Source organism: Cajanus cajan, chromosome 7 (assembly GCF_000230855.2).
Source record: "Cajanus cajan strain Asha chromosome 7, NIPB_CcT2T_4, whole genome shotgun sequence".
NCBI lineage: Eukaryota > Viridiplantae > Streptophyta > Magnoliopsida > Fabales > Fabaceae > Cajanus > Cajanus cajan.
This window is the reverse complement of record NC_138523.1, coordinates 47,980,017-48,000,866: the sequence shown is the minus strand read 5'-3', so window position 1 is coordinate 48,000,866 and position 20,850 is coordinate 47,980,017. Positions and strand designations below refer to the sequence as shown.

General features: G+C 31.7%; 4 protein-coding genes across 8 annotated transcripts; 2 read left to right on the top strand and 2 right to left on the bottom strand.

Moving 5' to 3' along the window:
- Positions 1-1,402: 1,402 nt before the first annotated feature.
- On the top strand, positions 1,403-5,714 carry LOC109804824 (uncharacterized). 3 transcript variants are annotated; one of them, XM_020366694.3, is made up of 4 exons: positions 1,403-1,882; positions 2,427-2,469; positions 2,550-4,315; positions 5,100-5,714. In XM_020366694.3, the coding sequence occupies exons 3-4, from the start codon at positions 2,612-2,614 to the stop codon at positions 5,268-5,270; spliced, it is 1,875 nt and encodes a 624-aa protein (XP_020222283.1). In that variant the 5' UTR covers positions 1,403-1,882; positions 2,427-2,469; positions 2,550-2,611; the 3' UTR covers positions 5,271-5,714. The 3 variants fall into 3 exon arrangements, with proteins under 3 accessions (XP_020222283.1, XP_020222282.1, XP_020222281.1); XM_020366693.3 differs by having other exon boundaries at positions 1,404-1,882; positions 2,543-4,315; XM_020366692.3 differs by lacking the exon at positions 2,427-2,469 and having other exon boundaries at positions 1,407-1,882; positions 2,520-4,315.
- Positions 5,715-9,538: 3,824 nt separating this feature from the next.
- Positions 9,539-10,518, bottom strand: LOC109805131 (thionin-like protein). 3 transcript variants are annotated; one of them, XM_020367117.3, is made up of 2 exons: positions 10,385-10,518; positions 9,539-10,230 (listed from the first exon to the last, which is right to left on the bottom strand). In XM_020367117.3, exon 2 carries the CDS (start codon positions 10,109-10,111, stop codon positions 9,734-9,736), a length of 378 nt encoding a protein of 125 aa, XP_020222706.1. In that variant the 5' UTR covers positions 10,112-10,230; positions 10,385-10,518; the 3' UTR covers positions 9,539-9,733. The 3 variants fall into 3 exon arrangements, with proteins under 3 accessions (XP_020222706.1, XP_020222705.1, XP_020222707.1); XM_020367116.3 differs by having other exon boundaries at positions 9,539-10,171; positions 10,385-10,510; XM_020367118.3 differs by having other exon boundaries at positions 9,539-10,184; positions 10,385-10,484.
- Positions 10,519-12,329: 1,811 nt separating this feature from the next.
- On the bottom strand, positions 12,330-13,922 carry LOC109805179 (peroxygenase). The gene is made up of 6 exons (XM_020367180.3): positions 13,697-13,922; positions 13,333-13,482; positions 13,160-13,245; positions 12,950-13,044; positions 12,739-12,864; positions 12,330-12,632 (listed from the first exon to the last, which is right to left on the bottom strand). The coding sequence occupies exons 1-6, from the start codon at positions 13,806-13,808 to the stop codon at positions 12,479-12,481; spliced, it is 723 nt and encodes a 240-aa protein (XP_020222769.1). The 5' UTR covers positions 13,809-13,922; the 3' UTR covers positions 12,330-12,478.
- Positions 13,923-18,341: 4,419 nt separating this feature from the next.
- LOC109805321 (uncharacterized) lies at positions 18,342-20,827 on the top strand. The gene is made up of 2 exons (XM_020367360.3): positions 18,342-18,971; positions 20,199-20,827. Exons 1-2 carry the CDS (start codon positions 18,457-18,459, stop codon positions 20,260-20,262), a joined length of 579 nt encoding a protein of 192 aa, XP_020222949.1. The 5' UTR covers positions 18,342-18,456; the 3' UTR covers positions 20,263-20,827.
- The last annotated feature ends 23 nt before the right edge of the window (positions 20,828-20,850 follow it).

Here is a 20,850-nt window from a genome sequence, read left to right as displayed (position 1 = left end):
CAATTGATTACATTAAATAGCATTTAAATTTTAAGCCATATTGCTTTAATGCAATTTATTACATTGCAAAAATTTTATAACTTTTTTTGTACTTCCTTTATGTTTTCTTATGGTATTTGTTTACCAAGAAAATGTAGAAGCTTACTAATTTTTTTCCCCCTTACAAATTCAGTAACGTCATTGTATCAATAAAAACTCCAATAAAAGTTATTTTAGAAACTTGAATTCCTTTATACGACGTATATAATCTTGCATGAAGTTTTAATCCAGAGAATCAGAAAAACTCAATAAGATAATTAATTTCGTGAAATGTGTCGAGTTGGTTTCTATGCTGGTTTAAGAAAAAAATTAAATACAAATCGGAACAAAAACTTATATATAAAGAGAGTGAGAAACATTGATGCCGTGTTTCATCAAATATTTTTCATATTTATATGTGGTGAGAACAGAGAAGAAAAAGGTTATGATCTTTGGTTGTAGGGCAGAAATTACAAATTCTATAATTTCGGCTTCTAAAAGCGAATTTTAAGGAGGTGATCCATGATTGTCTGAAACCAAGGGAAATAAATAAACTAGGTAGGTACCCAATAAAAAAATTCAGTTGCAACGCCGCCCAAGAAATTAATAAAACCAGAGTGTGTGTGAATAGTGAATAGGAGTACAATAAATGAAAATGGTAGCAATAAATAAACTAACCGCAAAAAGGGAAGGAAGAATGAGAATGTGTCACACTGTCATGTCATGTGTGTAACAGTGCATCTTAGCATCTATGTTCTATCCTATGCTATAATGTTGTAATGCAATTGCAATGAATATGAACCCTTCAATGGTCAATTGTTGGGGTCAATAGGTATATATGTACTTGACCAAATGCCATGTTAGCCCCCAAATTTCTCTCTCCATCACATGCCTAGAAAATAAAAAAATTGGATGAAATGTTGAGTGAGTTGAGGATAAGAAATGGGAAAAAGAAAAACTACGTCTAAATTGAGCACGTAAGATTTGTTATGGAAAACTGAGTCAATTTTGTACTTTAAAATTTATTTCTGTGAATATTAAAATAATATTTGATCTATAAAAGTTACACTTTGTAAATATAAATTAGTTCTTAATAACTAACTTTGAAACACAACATACAATATGATTTTAGAAGGAAAAAAAATGGATTAAAGGAAAAGTGAAAAGGGAAATGGTAATAGCTGAATATATGCAAGTGGCAGCACCTTTGGCTTTAGTGGAGTCACATAGCTATCATGCGCACCAGCTCATGACTCTATGCTATGGTTCGGTTTTCCTGAATTTCTCTATCCATGTTGGAATGGTTTGGGTACACTCTTGGCCCAGAAGATGCAGAAACAAGAAAGTGGACCCCACAGGAGCATCCTGATTTTTTGGTGTGATGTGAAGAAACACAAACTCCTTCTCTCCTCAATGTACTAAATTTTCAACCATCAAACGTGTCCTACCTATGAAACCCCGTGTTCAAGCCTCTACAAAACAGTGTCACCCTTGTTTTCTTTTGGTTTTGGTTTTTTTTTTCCTTCTCTCACTTTCTCTCTCTCTACAATGGTGTCTAGTACAAATACAGTTGCACCCTTTTCTTGAAAGATTATAAAACAGAGTTTTTTGGAACCTAGTATTATCATTACTTGTGGTGGTTGTGTGCTGATCTTCCTTTCCCATGTGCTGACTTGGTTTACTTCGCCTTGCTTTGTTTTTTCTTTCTATTACCTTTTTCTTCTCTCCATTCGGGTCTGTTGGCTCTTCTCTTTGCTTTGGTTTTGGGGTTGAGAAGCTCAGGTTTTGAGGATTGAAGGAGTATTCAGCTACAAGTTCATTTCGTTGAGGTGTTCTTGGCTCTTACCGGATCCAGGTTTATGCGGTAATGAAAAAGTTATTATTATTACTACTTGCTTTTATGTTTGTTTGTTTTTTCTTCCTTTATTGAATTTGTCTATTTGTGACTGGAGAAGTTTCCGAGCTTCTGTTTCTATGGATTTAGTTTCAGTTGATTTCTGTTATGAGACATTAATTGACTCTCTTTTTTTGGATTTAAAATCGTAAGATGAGGAAAGATTAAACCTTGCCCTTTTCTTCATCTTTACTTATTATAAAGGCTTTTTTATTTTATTTTATTTTTTTATATGAAATATATAGATAGTATTTGTTTAACTATAACCGAGTGAACTGCTGATTGAGTTAAATCATGGAATTATTCGTTCTTTGAGTTACATTATGCAAGGAATTTACTGAAATAATTAATATGTAAGCATTTTGTTTTGCAAATTGATATTCTTTGTCATGTACATGTCCATATGCAATCTGTATGTGTATAAATTCTGGTTTTTCTTTTGTATATCTCCGTTTATCTTTTATGTTCAATTAGTGCGTGTCATGATATCTTCCATAATTTTTGGTTTTCATAGGGCTCACATAGGTTGACTCTTCAAGCAAAACTGCTACTTTCAGGTTCAATATTTTTGATATGTTACCTTTTTTTTTCTTCTGTATTTATTCAGGTTATTGACTGTATGATTCTTAGTTTTTAGTCGAAGGAAGATGGTTGTGAGAGAAGGGTCCAACAATTGATCCGGAAGAGTAGAGGTAGAAGATGGAAAATAAAGGCTTATGGATTCAGAAAGAGGGCCATTCAGAAAAAGATTCATTGCATGGCTTCTTGAATGATAGGGAAACATCAGAGGAAGACTCTTCAAAATCACAGTTAAAGAAGTTGATTAAAAGATCAAACTCTCACCAGGCAATAGTTGTAAATGCCATCCAATCACAAATTAGCAAAGTTTTCTTCAAGGATTCATTCTTTCGACGTGTCCATGGACTAGACAATAGGATTCCAAAGCATGTGGTGAGTGTGGACGAGAAATATATCCGTCGCTGCCTGGAATTTGTACATAACACTACATTAAAAGCATCTCAATGCAACATAGCTGAGAGCTTAAGAGCCACAAACATGGGGACTTTATCAGAAAGCTTGAATACAGCTAAACTTTTTGGTGGAAATGCATTTGGTTCAGAACATTTTGTCTTTGACTGTCCTGTGGCCACTGAGACTGGGAGAGTAGTTATAAGTGCTAATGCTGGGGACCAGTGGACTTTAGGCACAATAATGGGTAGCAAGAGTATGATAAACATATTGAATAGTACTCTTCTTCAGCAGTTTGATTCTTCGCAAAGAAGTGACAATTTGAACAGGATGAACTTTTCTGATCCTGAAGGATTGATATGCTATGATTTTGTGGACTCTCCTAGTGATTTATGTATCTCTTCGTCGTATAAACTAGGAAAAGGGAAACAGCTAGTGGGAAATCACAAGTACGGCTCCATTTCTGTTCATAGAAGGCTTGTTTCCACTTCTAGCACCACCTCTACTTGTTCTGATTGGTTGTCTTCGGCTTCTTCTACTACTTTATCTCAGGGAATGATCCAATGTACATGGAGACAAGGGATTCCTCATTTTGTTTTTTCTGCAGATGATCAGAAGGAGGTCTATGTAGCAAAATTGAGGAAGGTGGACTCAACAGATAACAAGGCTTTGGACTATGTGTACGAGTTTTACTTGAACAAGGGTGGCCAAAAGGGTCGCGAGATTCCTGATAGTGATTTGCCGTTTGTTGGGAAGATGAATGTATTGACGAGTTTCACCCTTTGCCCAAACAATTGTAGAATAATGGAGACAGAGTTTACATTGTTCCATAACATTGAAATTTATGACCAAGGAATGTCCAAATCAGAGCATTCTCACAGGAAGAACAAGGGACTGTCAAAGAAGGTGTCACAAGTTTTTAGAACTAGCCCTTCATCAAAACGGAGAACACATTCAAAGTTTGGTGGGTCAAGTTCCATAGCGGAGAGTTGTCCGTGGGAGCCACATGCTATCGGTGGAACCAATTTATTAGAGACTGATGTTCCTCCAAATTTTGAGATGGCTGCCATTGTGGTGAAAAAACATCTTCCATGCAAAAGACCAGAGAAAGTAGGAGGTTGGGGTTTAAAATTTCTCAACAAATCTGGTGGAAATCAAATCACATTGCCATCTGAAAGTTGTAAGCAAAATAATGGGGACTGCTCAACTAGCATGAGCATTCTAATTCCTGCAGGCTTTCATGGTGGTCCAAGAACCAGAAATAGTGGGCCGTCCAGTCTGATAGATAGATGGAGATCTAATGGCCAATGTGACTGTGGTGGTTGGGATGAGGGGTGCCCTTTGACAGTTCTTGAGAGAAGATCCAACAAAGCAGAGGTTATGTCTCAAACAGATACACGAGGCGAGTGCAAATCAGTTGACTTAGTCACTCAGGTCTGTTTATATTACGTATTCTATTGCTCTTCTTTCTCTATTCTCTTCAAACAATGTTAGTGATCTCATATTATCATAGGATGGGGGCAACAATATGGGAGCTGTAAATAAGACAAAACTTGGATACATTATCATAGCTACTATTAGTGCTGTTTTCTAATTAGAATTAGAGTTTTACCTTGATAATACATGTTTACATTTAATGGAACCTTGTATTTAGCATGTAATCGAGGTGAAACTCTAATTCTAATTGAATAGTATCATCAGCACCTATGGTATTGCATATGTTCATTTCCCTTGTCGTGCATGTTTCTCCTTAAATTATCAATTTTGTTTCCCTCTTTGGGTATCTTCACATTTGATCTCTTGCTATATTTATATGTTAAACATCCAACCAACACCACCAAGCCTTATCTCACCATGTAGGGTTGACTGAATGGATATTGTACACACCATTTGGCCTATAAAAAACCAAATTTTCAATTAAAAGATTTAGTGTATAGCCTCTTTTATAGTTTCTCCTATACTTTTCCTCCACCATTTAGTGATAGGGAAACGACTTAAGTGATATATTTGTGGCCACCTAGGCCCAGACATAATAATTCCATAATCTTTTTGACTCTAAAATATATTCAACAGCAATCTTTCTTCAAAGTTTAAGCCAATTTTGTTGTTATATTTTAGACATCCGTTCCTCTGTAATCATGTATTTACTTTCTGTTCTTCTTGAACAATTACAATTGTTTAAATATGCAATGAGATGATCATACCCCTCAAATTTCAGGGTTCAAGAGATTTTGGTACCTCCTTTAGGATGGTAAATGTTCACGATGGTCTACATTATATTCATTTTCATCCACCTCTGTCTGCACTACAGTCTTTCTCCATTGCTGTGGCAATAATTCATGCTCAAAGTCCTACTCTTCAGCCCAATGGTGCACAGGAGCTGTCATGACTGAAGTGAAATCTGAGGTTATTTAGCAGTCATAATTCTCTTACTGTATTATAAAAGCAAATGAGAAGATTTAGGATTTTATACACGAATCGAGTTTTCATAATGTTTAGGGTTGTTATTTTAATACAGTCAGATGTAACCTTATTTAGGAGAATTAGTTGTTTGTTCTTCCTCACAATTCATAGTTTGTAACCATCTTTTCCTCATTCTTTTTGTTGAAGGGGATAGAATGTAAAAGGGTTGTTGAACAAAATTTGGTAAATTGTAGCATTGAGATTGGGTTTGTTATAGTTGTTAATGAGAAGGAAATGAGATTAGCACAAAATTTGAAAATTGCTGTTCAACAATGAATCATTACATTTGACAGTTTGGTATGAAGCATATCAGAGATTTTGCTTCTTTGAATATCTCTTGGTGAATGAAATATGGTAGTTCCCACCTTTATGATTGGAAACCGAGTACTGTTTTACCTAGATGCTGCATTATCCAATTGCTACTCCTATAATAACAGCACATGCTTCATGTAGCATCTGTTAGATGTCTTGAGTGTTATCGCTCAATGTCTACTTGTACTGAAAGATTTGCGTGTACTAATGTATTCAAATTAAATTTGTTGTTTGGACTTAAAAATTCATCTCTCTAATTAAATGTTCATTAGAACGTTAAATGAATGACTTATTGGCCCTTGCACATTATATCTGTCTTACAGTTCTTTATTAGAAGCTTATCTTTTGATAGGACCAAGCTCCGAGAGTTCGCTTCCCATCTCAGTAAGGTAAATGCTTGACATCTATAGAATGTGATTGACTTTACTACGGTTATCTATTTTCTACTCGTAGGGGGTGACAGAACAGAAAGCAAGTACAAATTATCCGGCTGAGTCACAATGTCAGTTAAAAAAGAAAAGGCTAAAAAAGATATGACTGTTGATCAGAGACTAATTTGTCAAGTATGGAGTTAAAAAAAAAATCATTTTAGCATAAATTAGAAAGTCTCCTAATAGCAAATGTCTTGATGTCGATTGCATGTGCGCCAGTGATTTACTTGGACTGCACACTGCAGTGATCATATTGCAACCAAAGGTTAGCTTGAAAAGTTGATCTTATTTTGGTGTGGCTGTAGCTTTTTTGTGTGTGTCATGTTTCCACCTTGTTGACAGCTATCTTTATGATCTAAAATTTTTATTATTACTTTCTAGTCTACTCTTCTGACATCACAAGTAGACAATTAATAAATATTTAATATTTGGGGAGCTTTTGGAACGACTTTCATAGAGATTATTTGGGTTTATGAAAATAAATTATAACTCAATTAGATTTCTTGGCTTATTTGAATTATTTTTATTGTCAAATTTATGCCACGAGTTTATTGAAAAAATGCTTATCGAGCTAAATATTCAAACACATCCTTATTCCTTAACATGATAAGTGTAATTTCTTAGCTATTTCTAATGATTAGATATATGTTGGTCAAACATTGTGGCTTCACACTAACAATCACTTTCAGTTTTATTTTTATTATAATTCGGTGAATACCCATAGCCTCCTTTGTAGTCGGGCTATTATTTTTATCTCCATTCCATGGTGGGTACACATGGCCTCCTTTGTTGGTGAGAACTTTTTTTTTTTTGTACCATTTTAAATACAACATAAGGCATAAGAGTATTACTGTTAAATCATTTTATTCAAAATTTTAACGTCATTGATTATAAATACAGGGTTATATGGAGTTATGTACATTATTAAAAATGTAAAATAGATGCTATTTTACATCTAAAGTGATTATCCAATATAAAATAGATATCTATAAAATTGGGGAGGGGGAATTTGGACGAGAATGGAAATGGGTTAAAATATTTTTGAGTATAATATTTAAAATATATTTATTTATGTTTTAAAATTTAAAATTATAATAAAAGATATAATGGAAGAGTAGGTATGATTAAAAGATATAAGGAAATAAGGAATATGAATTGCAATAAAATATCATAAGAAAGTAAGAAACTCTACTATCATAATATCGTTGTAGTTGTTGTTTTGGACCAACGTACGAGGCCCATAATTCTCAAAATAAACAAGCGGCCCAATCAATGGGCATACATGATACAAGGTTTAGTAAAGCATAAAAGACTAACCGCAACACAAAGTACAAATACATTCTAATTTCCATTTCTATTCATCTCTCACATCTTAGGGTGTGTTTGTAAAACAGTTGGACCTAACACAAACGGATTTTCATCCAACGAAAGGGTAATCTTTCTATCTAGATAAGAGTGGTTCTTTCATCTTTCAACCACAATCTAAATACATACTCGCTGTATGTTTAGATACCAATTTAGAATCACATTTAACCAAAAAAATGTGCATTTCAATGTAAAAATGGAAAAACTGATTAGTGTAATTTAATGTAAGTTTAAATACTAGTTTAAAATCACATTCAACAGAAGAAAAAAAATGCATTTTGATGCAAAAAAAAAAAAAAAAAAAGAGGGAAAACTTGTAAAGTGTAATTTTTTCTCCAACTTCTAATGAATTCTATTCAATTGTGTTTTTCAAACACAGCCTTAGTTATTGACTTGAGCATTAATCTTTGGCCATAACCAAACATAAGAAGCTTCTCAAAGACCTCCTCCAAGATTCTATCTCCTCCAATTCTCACATCAGCATAATTGAATTTATATTCTTTTGGAATATGACTTTGTTTCTTACCAACTGAATTAACTTTTATTGGCGCAAATCACTAAAGTTTAGTTCATCTCTAATCTGCTTCCCATGTATTTTATTGAAAAAATAAACTGACTTAGACGTATGAATCTGATATATCAAATATCAAATTCATGATTCAAACAGATCAATTCGTTTGTGAGACGAGAATGCAAGCATGTTGTTTTTGTCGTCGCATATGCAAGTTGTGCCAGAACAATGAGCTGAATACTTTGGAAAATATTTGATCATTGAACTTTTGCCATAACATTTATATTTTCCTATGTATTTAATTATTGAAATTGACTATTTTCTTTTATCATTATCTTCCTCTCTCTCTCTCGACCTTTCTCTTTAGTTATCAAATATCTAAGAAATTATCCTCATTCACGGAAACCCAAAATTTGCCCGACAAAGCACGATGAAAATTTTCTTCTGCTGCATACTTCTCCAGAAATGGAGCTTGCGACGATCAGCTTTCTATGTTAGGTGTAAAACTTTAGAATTAACGAAGTTGGAGAGATGGTTCATTACAATTTTCATTTTTCATTTTATTCCTAAAAAAGATGTGTTGTAACTGTTGTGTCATGTCTGTTGTGTAATTTTCATTATCTATTGATGAAATCATGAAACAAAATAATTATTGCAAGAATGTATATAGTTCACTAATTTTATTTGTCTTTTTCTAACAGGACTTTATCGTGCTAATTACTAACATGAGAAGTGTCCTCTCAAGAAAATAACTAGTTTGAGAATATTATGTTAAGAGAGAGAGAGAGAAACCAATAATGGGATTGTTGGCTGCATAGAGGATATATGCATTTGAGATGAACACTAGGACTTAGCATTTTCTGCGTAAGTTTATATTGATAATCCGCAGCATAAATCTTATCGAAATAAATTTTAAAAAAATTATAAGAAAGTCATAAGCTACTTTCACTGGGGGCGACAAGAATTACATATGACAAGTTACAAATAAACTCTATACAAGCCCTTTTACACATTTCCTTAGCAGTCCCTTATCTGGTTGTAGAACGAACTACCCACTTCATTGGGTATCAGTTGTGAAGAACCTAAACTGATCTCATGAATTCAAGTGATAACTATTTTGCCCCAACCATATAATGTTTACCACACTATATCGAGATTTGATTTCTAAAACCTCCCACAAGGATAGATATGTATGTTCATAAAATTTAACTGTAGGGGAAACACCTTAATTATAATAGCCCTAAATAGAAGAAAAAAAGACAATTGAAAATGTTGTGCATTCTACTGTTGGCCAATTAACGGGGGGAATAATTATTGCAAAATTGAAAACAACAAAGATCATCTCTCTATTTTCAGCTTTAAATAAATTGTTAACAAGTATAATAATACATCTGAATGTCTAAATGGGTTTAGGGGACAGAGTGCACGCATCTAAACCACGAAGAGAGATTGCCATGTAACACTACTGATTTTGATAAATAAAGAAAAACTTAATAGGGGGAAAGTTACTTTACCCTTTTCATATCCCACCATCCTCCATAAACCTTCCAAATTCAACAGGTTGCAAATGCAAAATTAAGGCTCGAAAAGAAAGCAGCATTAAGATCTCAAGTCAATGAACACAAAATGAACCCCATTTGCATTTTCATAGAAACTCTTTTTTTTTTCTTCAATAATTCAGAATTCCAGAGTCAAAATGATGGGACAAAGCATTCAATCTAACGACAATAATACTAAAACCCAGTATACACTCAGACACACATTTCAGTGCTAGGAGGACTGAGAAGAGAGTTTGAGACATTCACTCTGGCACCTTCTCAGGCAAATATCATTCCAATTAGGGACCTGATGTTGGTTGACACAAACAGTGCGGGCACAGGCATCAGCACAAGCATCAAGGTCAGAAACGCCACACACAGTGACGCAGGTATCAGGAATTGGGTCTTTGGAGAAAGATCCAACCTTTTTGAGCATTCTCTTAGAGGTGCATACCCTCTCACACACGAAGATTTCATCGGAACTCCTTTCCCTTCCCCTGGCACTCTTGAGCCTCTGCTCCTCTGCGCGCCGTTTCTTCACTCGAAACGCTTGCCCTGCAACCACCACAGGGATCGCTGCCCCCAAAAGGGACCACCAAATATCACCCATTTCAAGCACTCAACAAATGAACAAATTCGCCTCCTTCTCTTCTAATTCATACGCTGCACACTGGGTTACGAAACTTCAATTTCAATCGATAATTGTTAATTACGCGTGATATGCAAACCCTAGACACAGGCACGTGCGATATGATAATATATTGAAATGCGGGAGAGGAATAATGAGAAATTGAATTCCAATTAAAGAAGGAAAAAGTGAATTGGAATGCGAGTGATTGTGTTTCGTAAGAGAATGAGAGAGCGAAAGAAGAATTCCATTTACCGGCGGCGGAGAAGAGTGGAAGAGACAGCGTCAAAGTGCTTCTACGGCCTTAAACCCTCACTCCAACACAACAATGACTCCAATGAATATTTAGCTTTGGTTGTTGGTGCCGTTGTTGTTGTTATTATTATTTTTTATTTATTTAAAAAATAATAATTTCTTCTTATTAGGTCAATGTGGGAGTTTTTATATAAGTAAAAAATTTAGATTAAAATAAATCATGAATGTACTAGTTATGCCACCTTCACTCACGGTGATCAATTCGAGAGTAAAGAGGTATAATTTTTATTTTTTTGAGTCTTCTTATTCACCTAACATATGTATTTAATAGGTGTATAAATATGATTCATTATATTTTATAAGTATTTAAGCAAAATTAAATATAATAAGGATCGGATTTAGTTTAAAAAGTATTTGGGAGCATGCCTTACAAGATTTTTTTTTTCTTATATGATATAAGTGTATAGTTATGAATTACTCCCATAATTTAAAAATAAAAAAATATTATATTATGAAAATTATCTTTAATAATTATATATATATATATATATATATATATATATATACATATAGAAAGAGAGTTATATCTGTATGTACGAAAAATTACATCAAATATAATTTTTTTAATAATTTTTTTATAAAATATAAATTTAATCAATCTAAATCATTAAATTATGTGATATAATACTTAAAATTATGTATATTAAATATTACATAATTCTAAAATATTTAATAATTTTTTACATTTGATTGGTTTTAATATGATATTTAAAATATGTAAATATATATTTTTGAATAATATATTTAAAAGCGTTTATATATATAATTTTAAATATAATATTACATAATCATGTAATAATTTTAGAAATTTTAATAATAATAAATATATATTATTTAATACATTATTGACATAATAATATATATAATTTAAATACATTATAATATATATAATTTAAATAAGTCAAAAATTATATAATTATAATAGTTGATTAATTGAATTTATATAATTATGATACTTAAAGAAATTAAAATTACACCATTATAATATTTGATAAATTAAAATTATTTAATTTGGACCTTAAAAATAAAAATAATACAATTCTAACAATGGACCGATGAAAAATATAATTAAGCATTTAAAATATGACTTTTCAAATAAATATCCCATACAACTCATAGTTGAATATAAATTCATTCTAATTACGTTTTATTTTTTTTTGTGTATTGTAGTAGTTAATCAATATAATATATAATGATATAAAAATAATTAATATCTTATAAATAAAACAAATTTAAGAGACGAAACAAAGAGAGAAAAAAAAAGTTATACAAGGAAGATGCCTTTAAGACTAAGTAATATATTTGGTTTTAAGGAAAAGACCAATGAGACCTGAAAATGTGAGCGAGTGAAGGGATTTTGTTCTTTTGTGATTAAGATGCCATTACTTTTGGTGCTATATATAGTATTACCTTTCTTTTCTTCTTGTTTTTTTTTTCATTCTAAGATTTGCTTTTGAAAAAGATTGGCTTTAACATTGCTTTCTACTCATATTTATTATTATTATTATTAAATATTTTGCAAGGATTAAAAACAGATTCTTTCGACTATTGATCAAACTTCAGAAAACCTTTAAACTAATCTCATTATAAATTATACATATCAATCAAACCTAAACACCTTTCATCTTTTCATTAGGATAAAACTATCCAAACACGGTCTTAATATATGTAATAAAAAATTAAAAACATAACATTGTTCTCACCAAACCTCTGGAATCTGCAGAGTAAGTCATCTAAAAACAAACACCTTAAATATTTCTATAAGGAGCTCATTTTCATTTGTATATGCCTCTCACATCTCGATCACAATAATTATCTGAACCCTGTAGAAACTAACCACTGTTTTGACAAACATGACACGTGAGAAAAGGATAAGATTACAAAATGCATGCCAGACAGTAAACTCTTTATTTATACTGATCAAAAGAAGACAGGGTCCTAATAAGTTTTATTTTTATTTTGTTACATTGCACATCACTAAAGTGTCTCACATAAACACCTCACGGAAACTATACACACACACATTAGGACAATTCAACCCATCTTGTCATAGCTACTAGCATGCATTTTAGCACAGTATTCAAATAAGCTCCCATCAAAGCATCTTCTAACAGCTTCTTTAGACAGGAAACCTTCCTCATCCCTAGCCAGAATGTACAGGACCCCCCATTCCAGTTTAGCTGCAACCCTGCATGCATATGTATCAACATTATTCCAGTTAATATATGGAACATAATATAATTGAGCAAATAAATATCAAAGGTAATTAAGTTGAGATGTCATCAGAAATTCACCAGCCAAATGGGTCAAACGCATTTCGGTTTCCCTCTGTCATGTCCCAGATCTCCCCAAGTGTGAACTTGTCAGGAACTGTTTGAGCATACTTGCTAAACATGTTCTCAATATTTGCTGGCACATAACTGTAATTAAGGACAAATGTCTTAAGAATACTTACATGATAGAGAATTTTGTAATAGTACATGATTATTCATCATCGTCACTAACCGTCCTTCTGTGTCATAAACTCCTGAGTCACTCCCATGCTTTGATCTGTGTATGTTGTGTATGTAGATAGGAAAAAGGAGAGAAGGGAACCAACTCTGTATATACGATTACAATTCAAATATAAGCCTCAAAATATTATTATCAATATGTTCAAGAACTGAACCTTTTGGTTGTGACTATTTAAGGAAAAAAGAAAAATCCAGGACTCACAGGCTGAGTGGGATAGCTCAGTGCAACATTGATGACAATAGCCATAATAAAAGATGCAACAACATTAAATCCAATGGCGCGCATCCCTGCAAAACTCTCAAGGTCAGGGGTCATATCTTTGGAAGCTAAAAGAAATTTAGAATGAGGACACTGTTGGAGATCAAAACTCTTACCCGTGTAAGTTTCCCAAGGGTAAACGATTCCATTGTCATCTTGATCAAAAAAAGCACAATGCTGCTGAAGAATGGTCATGTTGTGGTGCTTGTGGCCTGGTGTTCCATGTGGGTGGCTTGTATCAGGAGCTCTCAATGCTCTAGGCATGTCTGATCACATGAAAATACAGAAATTTGCATAACAGGAATATAACAAATACAGAAAATATATGACAGAATATATATTTAGAATTTGCACAAAATTTGTATGATCATATAGTGTGACCTTCTGTTTTCTTTCTTTATCTCTCGTGACTAAGCTTAAAAACTTTCCTCTAGTTTTGAGATAATGGAACCAAAGAGGTTTTAAACGACAGAGACTTACATGGCTTCGGCAGAGAATTTTCCAAGTCATTTCTGACCCTTCTCTGTGCAGTCACAGGTGCATTACGAGCTTCAGTTATCAATGACTCCCTCTCTATCTGATCTACAGCCATTTTGATACGCTTCTTCTCTTTCTCACTCACTTTGGTATATATATGTTCTTAACTTATCTTTTCACGTTTTCACTTCCTTCTTTTGTGGAAAAACTGCATTACCTATAAGAAAAAAGACACTTATAAGTTGGTGAGTGTGAGTGAGGAAAGAAGAGTGGAGAGATCGAGAGAGGAATAGATGGAGTGAGTAGCAGGAGCCAGCACCAAGTTACGTGGCAAACATGCACAATTTTGCATGCATATTGTGCCAAGTGGCAAGTTAGGAACATAGGATGTGATGCATGTAATTGCTTGTCGTCTCTAAATATCTTTCTTATTCTGTCCCGAATATTCTGTTCTGCAGAGGTCTATATTCGCTTTGTTTAATGCCATATTTTGATAAGATAGACATCTTAAAATGTCGAGGAATTTATGGATTGGGCTGCTTTTGTTTTCAGTACTTTCAACATACACATATAGTACAATTTCCTACTTGTTCCTTCAAGCTTTTACCTTGTCACTTAATTTACACCAAAAACGCTTGAAAGTAAAGACTAAAACCATGCATGGACAAGAAAAGAACTTATATAAACTATGACTGATCAATTTTTTAAGGAATTAAAAGTAATAATCGCAACAAAGAAAATAGGAACTAATTAAATTCATGTTTAACTTTTTATGAAAGGTGACGCATATGACAGCATAAAAAACACTCTGCTCGATTCATGAAACCAATCAATTAATACTCTAGTTTTCTAACGGAAAGAAAAATATATTTGATATAGCATAATCAGTCTATAAATCGGTCATTAACGGATTTAGTGATCCATTTTCTCAATTTAGTGATGATATGAACACAAATATTTTTTGGTAAATTTTAAATATAAGAATTAAAAAGGAAAGGTGGATTGTACAATAAAACAAATTGTGAATTGATAAGTTAAAGAAGATTTGTTATTTTAAATTACAAAATTTTAAAAATAAAGAAATCAAAAATAATTCTTAAGAATTTAGAGAGCTTTCTTTCACAAAACTTAAAATTTTATTTTAAAATAAGTCAAATTAAACTAATTACAATGTTATCATTTAGCCTATTTATAAAATAATCTAAAATTTATTATCCCAATCGGGCCCACTAAAAACATTATAAAAGATAAAGTTCAAATTATAAAAATTATAAAAAAAAAATATAAAAGTCCAATATATGATATAGCTAACAACAAATTAAATACAAAATATGCTTAATCTATTAATTCTCTCATGGTCTTCCAATGCAGTTTCCTTGATGGGTTTCTATCAAGCGACGAAAATTTTAGTTTCTAAAATAACTTTTCTTATAGCAATATTTAGGTGATTAGTTTGAAAGTAGGTATAAAATATAATGATTAAAATATATAGTGTAGGGGTGTGCAAAAAATTCAAATTGATCCGAATCGAGCTATAACTGATCTGATCCGTATTGAAAAATCTAATCTATTTTAAAAAAAAAATTAAACCAAACCACTTTATAAAACCAGTTCAATTATCCGATCTATTTTTACAAAGTGGATCGGTTCGGTTCGATTTGATTTTTAAAAAAAAATCAATTTATATATGAGTAAAAAGTGGATAATTACACTGTACCAAACCGATCCAATTTAAAAAAATCGATCTATATTTTAAAAATATCAAACCGATTCACTTTATTAAAAATAAATAAATTAACCGGTTTAATTTTATAAAATGATTCGGTTTAGATTGGATCAATTTTTTACATCCCTACTGCACTGTGATCAAATTGAAAGGGAGTGTGCACTGTGCAACCATACTGCACTTCAGTTGAATCTGACTAACCCTCTATGTCCAAATCCTTCTTTGGCAGATTCAGTGATCAAATTGTGCCTTACAATTTCAATGTTGTAATAAACATAGAAAAATTGCTACGAGTGTAGGGCCTCAACGGAAGATCTAGGTTAGGTTGTTATATATTGTGCACAAAAATAAATTAAAGCACAACAACTAATAAAGTATATATGTTGATCACTGGTTTGTGGTATGCAATTCCAGGGAGCTATATATTGATTAATGATTAGGCTAATGAAAATTTACACTATAGCTGAGTATGTAGCAACAAAATTAATGTGCCTGTGGTTTCTCGTCTGAATTAACAAAAATATATGCCGACTATACACAATGGTTCCATCTATATTTTTTTATCCATCTAAATCAAATTTAATATAAGGAATTTACTTACAATAAAACTAATTGGGTCAGATCTAATGGTTCCGTAGGTGAGACATGATGGTTTCATTAACTGCTAGATCATTATGTAAGTCAGATTTCTTATACACCTTAGATGCACATAATATTTTTTATCCATCAAACTGTCATCTTGTAAGAATATTTTGTAAATATCATCATGAGAAGTGCGTTTAGAACTTCACTTCTCAATGGGTTTATATATATATATATATATATATATATATATATATATATATATATATATATTAACTAAAAATAATTTAGAAAATGGATGGAATAGAAGAAAAAAAATACATTTTTCCTTTGGGATCAATTATGTTAAAAAGGGGGAAAGAAGATACAATAGTGACGTCTCAAGAAAGTCTTTCCACCTATTATGAGAAGAAAAATTATATAATTTTTTTATGTCTATTCCTCTCAAACATTAATGATATTCATTTTAGGCTTAAATTCTTATTACTTTATTTTGATATTTATCTCATATTAATGATGACATTCATATTCTTATAAATTTTTTTTTATTATTATTTTAACGATGTTAAACTTTATCTATACTCTAATAATTAATAAATATAATTAATGATTTGATACATAAAGATTGATAAGAAAATTTTCAATTTTATTATATAAATATTATTTATCTTTTGAAAATCACAGTTGCCCATCACAATTGTAACTTTGGAAGAAAAATACAATTTCACATCCATTAATAAAAAATATGCATGCATCGTATCTTCCATTTGTTACAAAATATTTTTATTTATGTTTCTAACTACTGCTAGGGTGAACCAATAAGGTAGGTGATTTATGATTGTGAACAAACTTTTAATAACCATTAAATTTATTAGTAAATAGTTGTGTGATCCGGATTTAATTTTATCTATAAGAAATATTACAAAAATAATAATAAAGATTAAACTTAACTCATCATTCATGTATTTCAACTCCATCTCTATTCACTAAATCCTGATTAAATACTTGTAACTTTATTATATGTTATAATAATAATTATAATTATTTTTTAACATAAATGTATCTTATACATTTTTCCTTTGAAAAATATTCTGAAAATAAATATTAATCAACAACATGCAGAGCCTGAGAAGGGCCATTGTTAAGTCATTTTCTTCCCTTTTTATCTTATCTTTATCTATATCAAGTCGTCTTTTTCCCTTTTCATCTTATCTTTGTCTTTCTCATTTTCATCGCCTTCAAGACAATGCCAATAGATGTTGGTATCTAGGACAGTGAATTCAGTGAAACTAAAGTAAACTACGATGTCACCGTTGTTGGCAAAATAGTTTAATAGTGTGTTTGGAAATACGTTTGTACATTCTCTCTCCATGTCCAACATAATTTTACGCAGAAGTTATTGTTTATTGCTTCCTATCAAACGTGATTTTTTACGTTTCTAACACTAATGCAAACACGCTATAAGTGCGCTTGGATTCTCGATGTGTGTTTGAATTTTAATTAGTAATCCATATTTTAACAATTTTTTATGTCGAAACATATAAAAATAATAAATAATTATTTATCTAATTCACGTTTAAGATTTGTGGATGAGAATTCAAATACGTATTTAATCAATAGATGGAACTTCAATGATAAGTTACATACTATTTAATCTACTAGAAAGGATGCTCTAATTACTCTGAAAGTTCTCTTTACAAAATTTAAAATAAATAAATATATTATTTTTAATTATAATAATTTAATTTATAAATAAATATCATAAAAAAATTGAATTAGATAAATAAATAAATAAATAAATCTCACAAAAACTCTTGTTAGCTTTTAATATATAAAAATCGACTTGAATCAACTTAATCACCTAATTATATACTTTTGTTTTTAGATCAATAAATTTGAAGTTTTAAAATTTGAAATCTTCTTCTGCTTTTGTATTTTCTATTTTTTTTCACTTATTTTATTCTTGTCTGGTGTTACATCTTAATTTTAATTTAGCCATATTTATTATGTTATTTTTTATATTATATTTTAGGTAAAAAAAATTAATGAGATATTTAAAATAATTATTGAAAAAACTAAATAATAAACAAAATAAATTATTATTTATCACAAGAAGTAAATATTTGGACCTTCTATTAAATAAATAAAAAATATATAAACATAAACGATTAAGATTTTTCTTTATCTCGAACCAATTCAAGTCATCGTGTATACAGATGACGGGAACTTATCTTATAAGGCCATTAAAAAGGAATTTTCAAAAACAAAATAAAAAAAGTGAGTTAAATCAGTTTTTGTCAGAGTATTTTTTTTCTCTCTTAAAGCAAAAAAATTGTCCAAGTGTGCGACACTGTACGTGCATCAATTCGGATTCTGATTGTGGATTGTTTTTTCTTTGTAACCATACAAATTTATGTCGTTTTCTTTCACTTGACACTCAGATTCTCTCAATGCTATGCTCTTTCATTATGTGGGTCGTGTCAAACTTCAACTTCGTCTTGTTTCCCCTGTTTTTCTCTTAGTAAGGTTCCTCCGAAGTTTCGCTTTTTGGTCGGATTTGGTGTCGCGGCGTGACTTTGAGGCAGATGGGTCAAATGGGTTTCTCCCAAGTTCCTCTATTTCCCTGAACTTTGTTTTGTTTTTCTTCTTCGGTGTGTCTCACCAAACGTACCAAGGAGAGCATAGAGAGTGTTTGTTATTGTTGATGGATACTAACTCAACGAAGGATGCTAATGGTTGTTGTGTTAACAAGCCTTTGGCTCTGACTGTGACTATGACTGTGGCTTCTTTAGATGGTAGAAAGGTTGGGGATCATAGCCATAGAGTAGATGATAGTGATTCCAATTCTTTGTTGCCACTGCCAAGAGGAGGAATGTCACAGAAGTCAGATAAGAAATATAGGAAAAGGAAAGTGCAGTGGAACGATAGGATAGGAAACAAGCTTGTTGAGGTGTTGGAATACGAGCCAAGGTAACTAAACTAACTAATTTGTGTGTGTGTGTGCAGAATTTTGATCAGCTATATTACAGTCACATATTGTTAGTAAATAAATAAATATGTGTGTTGTAGTGGTTGGTTCAATTCAGTTGTATATTGATGTAAAACAATGGAAAAGAGAGAAAGAAAGACAAAGAAAACGTGGAAATAGTTTTTTTGTTTCCCTTATTTTGTGCAAATGGCAAAATTCATGTTATGTGTCCTTTGAGTTTATTGTTGTTGTTTGCCTAATGCAATGGTGAGTCACTTAATTGTGCAGTTGAAAAATGCCCTTTATGAATCCTTTTTCATGTTTATTGTATGTTTGGCATTCCTTCTTTTCCTATAACTTCCCAGCTAATTTTTCATGAAATTCTGTGACTAAAAGTCCCCTTCATGGATTCTTTTACGCTTTCTTTCAGTGTGTTGTTTCACTTTCACATTCCTGGAGTAATCATAAAATGGAGGGACGAAAGATATGTAAAATCGAAAAAAGTAATTTTCTTATAATCATCTCAAAAGGGCTCCAGGCAAGTAACTTAGTTCCTGCTTTTGAGCACCTGAGCATGAACATTTGCACTGACTAATATTAAGGGTTTCATTATGTCTACAATGACTTATGCTAACTTTTGAAACATTGATTCTCTCTTTTAGTTCAAGATTTGGTTTTTTTATGTTAATTTTGTACCAATTATATACACTATATAGTTGTGTCCTGTTCTATAGTTTCAAAGTTTGTTTTAACGCTATATACATATCCATGTGGACCATGTCATCTCTCATATCTGTGCTTTTTAGCTCATATCATAAGACAAATATTAGGAGATAAACAAAAATTAGTTCTTATCAATATATAAAACAGCAATTAAAATTGCTTCTTCTATTAAAAAGGATGAAAGGAGAACAGAAATTAGCCCAAGAAGTAGTAAATTTTGAGAAATGCTCTTGTTTTATGAATTATGGCATAGGAAGATGTTATACAAGCTCTGTGATTCGTAACCAATGAAGAACTTATGAAATAAAATTGCACTCATTCATCCTGTTTATTTTCTTGATTTAAATAAATTTTAATTATTTATCTGGTTAATTCTGAGGTTAAAATTGGTAGGAGCTGCTCCAAGTATGCTGGTGGAAAAAAATAAAGAAGACAATAACCAAAGTTTTCTTTCCAACATGTATTCATAATTATCTCACATTTTTGCCTCCCAATTGTTTCTGCAGTGATGTTAGTGACTCAGACTCAGAGGATGAAGATGACAATTCTTGTATGTGTTCAATAATGTAGAGATCATCTTGATAAGCCATATCAAACTTTCTGCTGGACTAATCGTGGAAGCATCCTTGTGGGATGTGCATGCTGAGCTGGAAATGGATATGATGATTTGGGGCCAACTCTCAAATAACCAAGATAAGCAGCTCCTTGTGTTTGCCAATATTTGGTTCCAGTTAATCTTCATGTGAGTTTAGATTGCTGGGGAATTGAACCCACAATGATTTTTAGAAGTAACAAATAGATAAAATATGGTGAGTTCAACACAAAACCAACTATTTGTAGCTTCCAAAAATCTTGTTGAGTTTAACTCATCACCAATCCAAACACATACTGGATTTTTTGACATGATTTCTTTGGTGGACTCTTGTGAGTTCTCAATGCAGATCAAGGTACACAGATTGCTTCCAACAATATGATTTGGGAAGTGTTGATAGCAGATTAGCAGCACTGCTTCCATGTATCTTAACTTAATAAGCATTTTCATGCTTGCTCACTTACACTGTTTAAAGAATTATGCACTCAGTTGCTTTGATAATTTTTCAAATTAAAGGGGATACCTCCCTATCTTTTCCTTTTATTTTCCCAATTACTAATGATGTG

What these genes read in the sequence shown, in the direction of transcription:
- LOC109805131 (XM_020367117.3), bottom strand. Translation starts at nt 10,111, where the DNA reads ATGGGTGATATTTGGTGGTCCCTTTTGGGGGCAGCGATCCCTGTGGTG.
- LOC109804824 (XM_020366694.3), top strand. Translation starts at nt 2,612, where the DNA reads ATGGAAAATAAAGGCTTATGGATTCAGAAAGAGGGCCATTCAGAAAAA. An exon ending in CAGTTGACTTAGTCACTCAG is followed by an intron (nt 4,316 to 5,099) that starts GTCTGTTTATAT and finishes CTCAAATTTCAG; the next exon opens with GGTTCAAGAGATTTTGGTAC.
- LOC109805179 (XM_020367180.3), bottom strand. Translation starts at nt 13,808, where the DNA reads ATGGCTGTAGATCAGATAGAGAGGGAGTCATTGATAACTGAAGCTCGT. An exon ending in AAATTCTCTGCCGAAGCCAT is followed by an intron (nt 13,483 to 13,696) that starts GTAAGTCTCTGT and finishes TCATGTGATCAG; the next exon opens with ACATGCCTAGAGCATTGAGA. An exon ending in CCCTTGGGAAACTTACACGG is followed by an intron (nt 13,246 to 13,332) that starts GTAAGAGTTTTG and finishes AGAGTTTTGCAG; the next exon opens with GGATGCGCGCCATTGGATTT.
- LOC109805321 (XM_020367360.3), top strand. Translation starts at nt 18,457, where the DNA reads ATGCTCTTTCATTATGTGGGTCGTGTCAAACTTCAACTTCGTCTTGTT. An exon ending in GTGTTGGAATACGAGCCAAG is followed by an intron (nt 18,972 to 20,198) that starts GTAACTAAACTA and finishes TTGTTTCTGCAG; the next exon opens with TGATGTTAGTGACTCAGACT.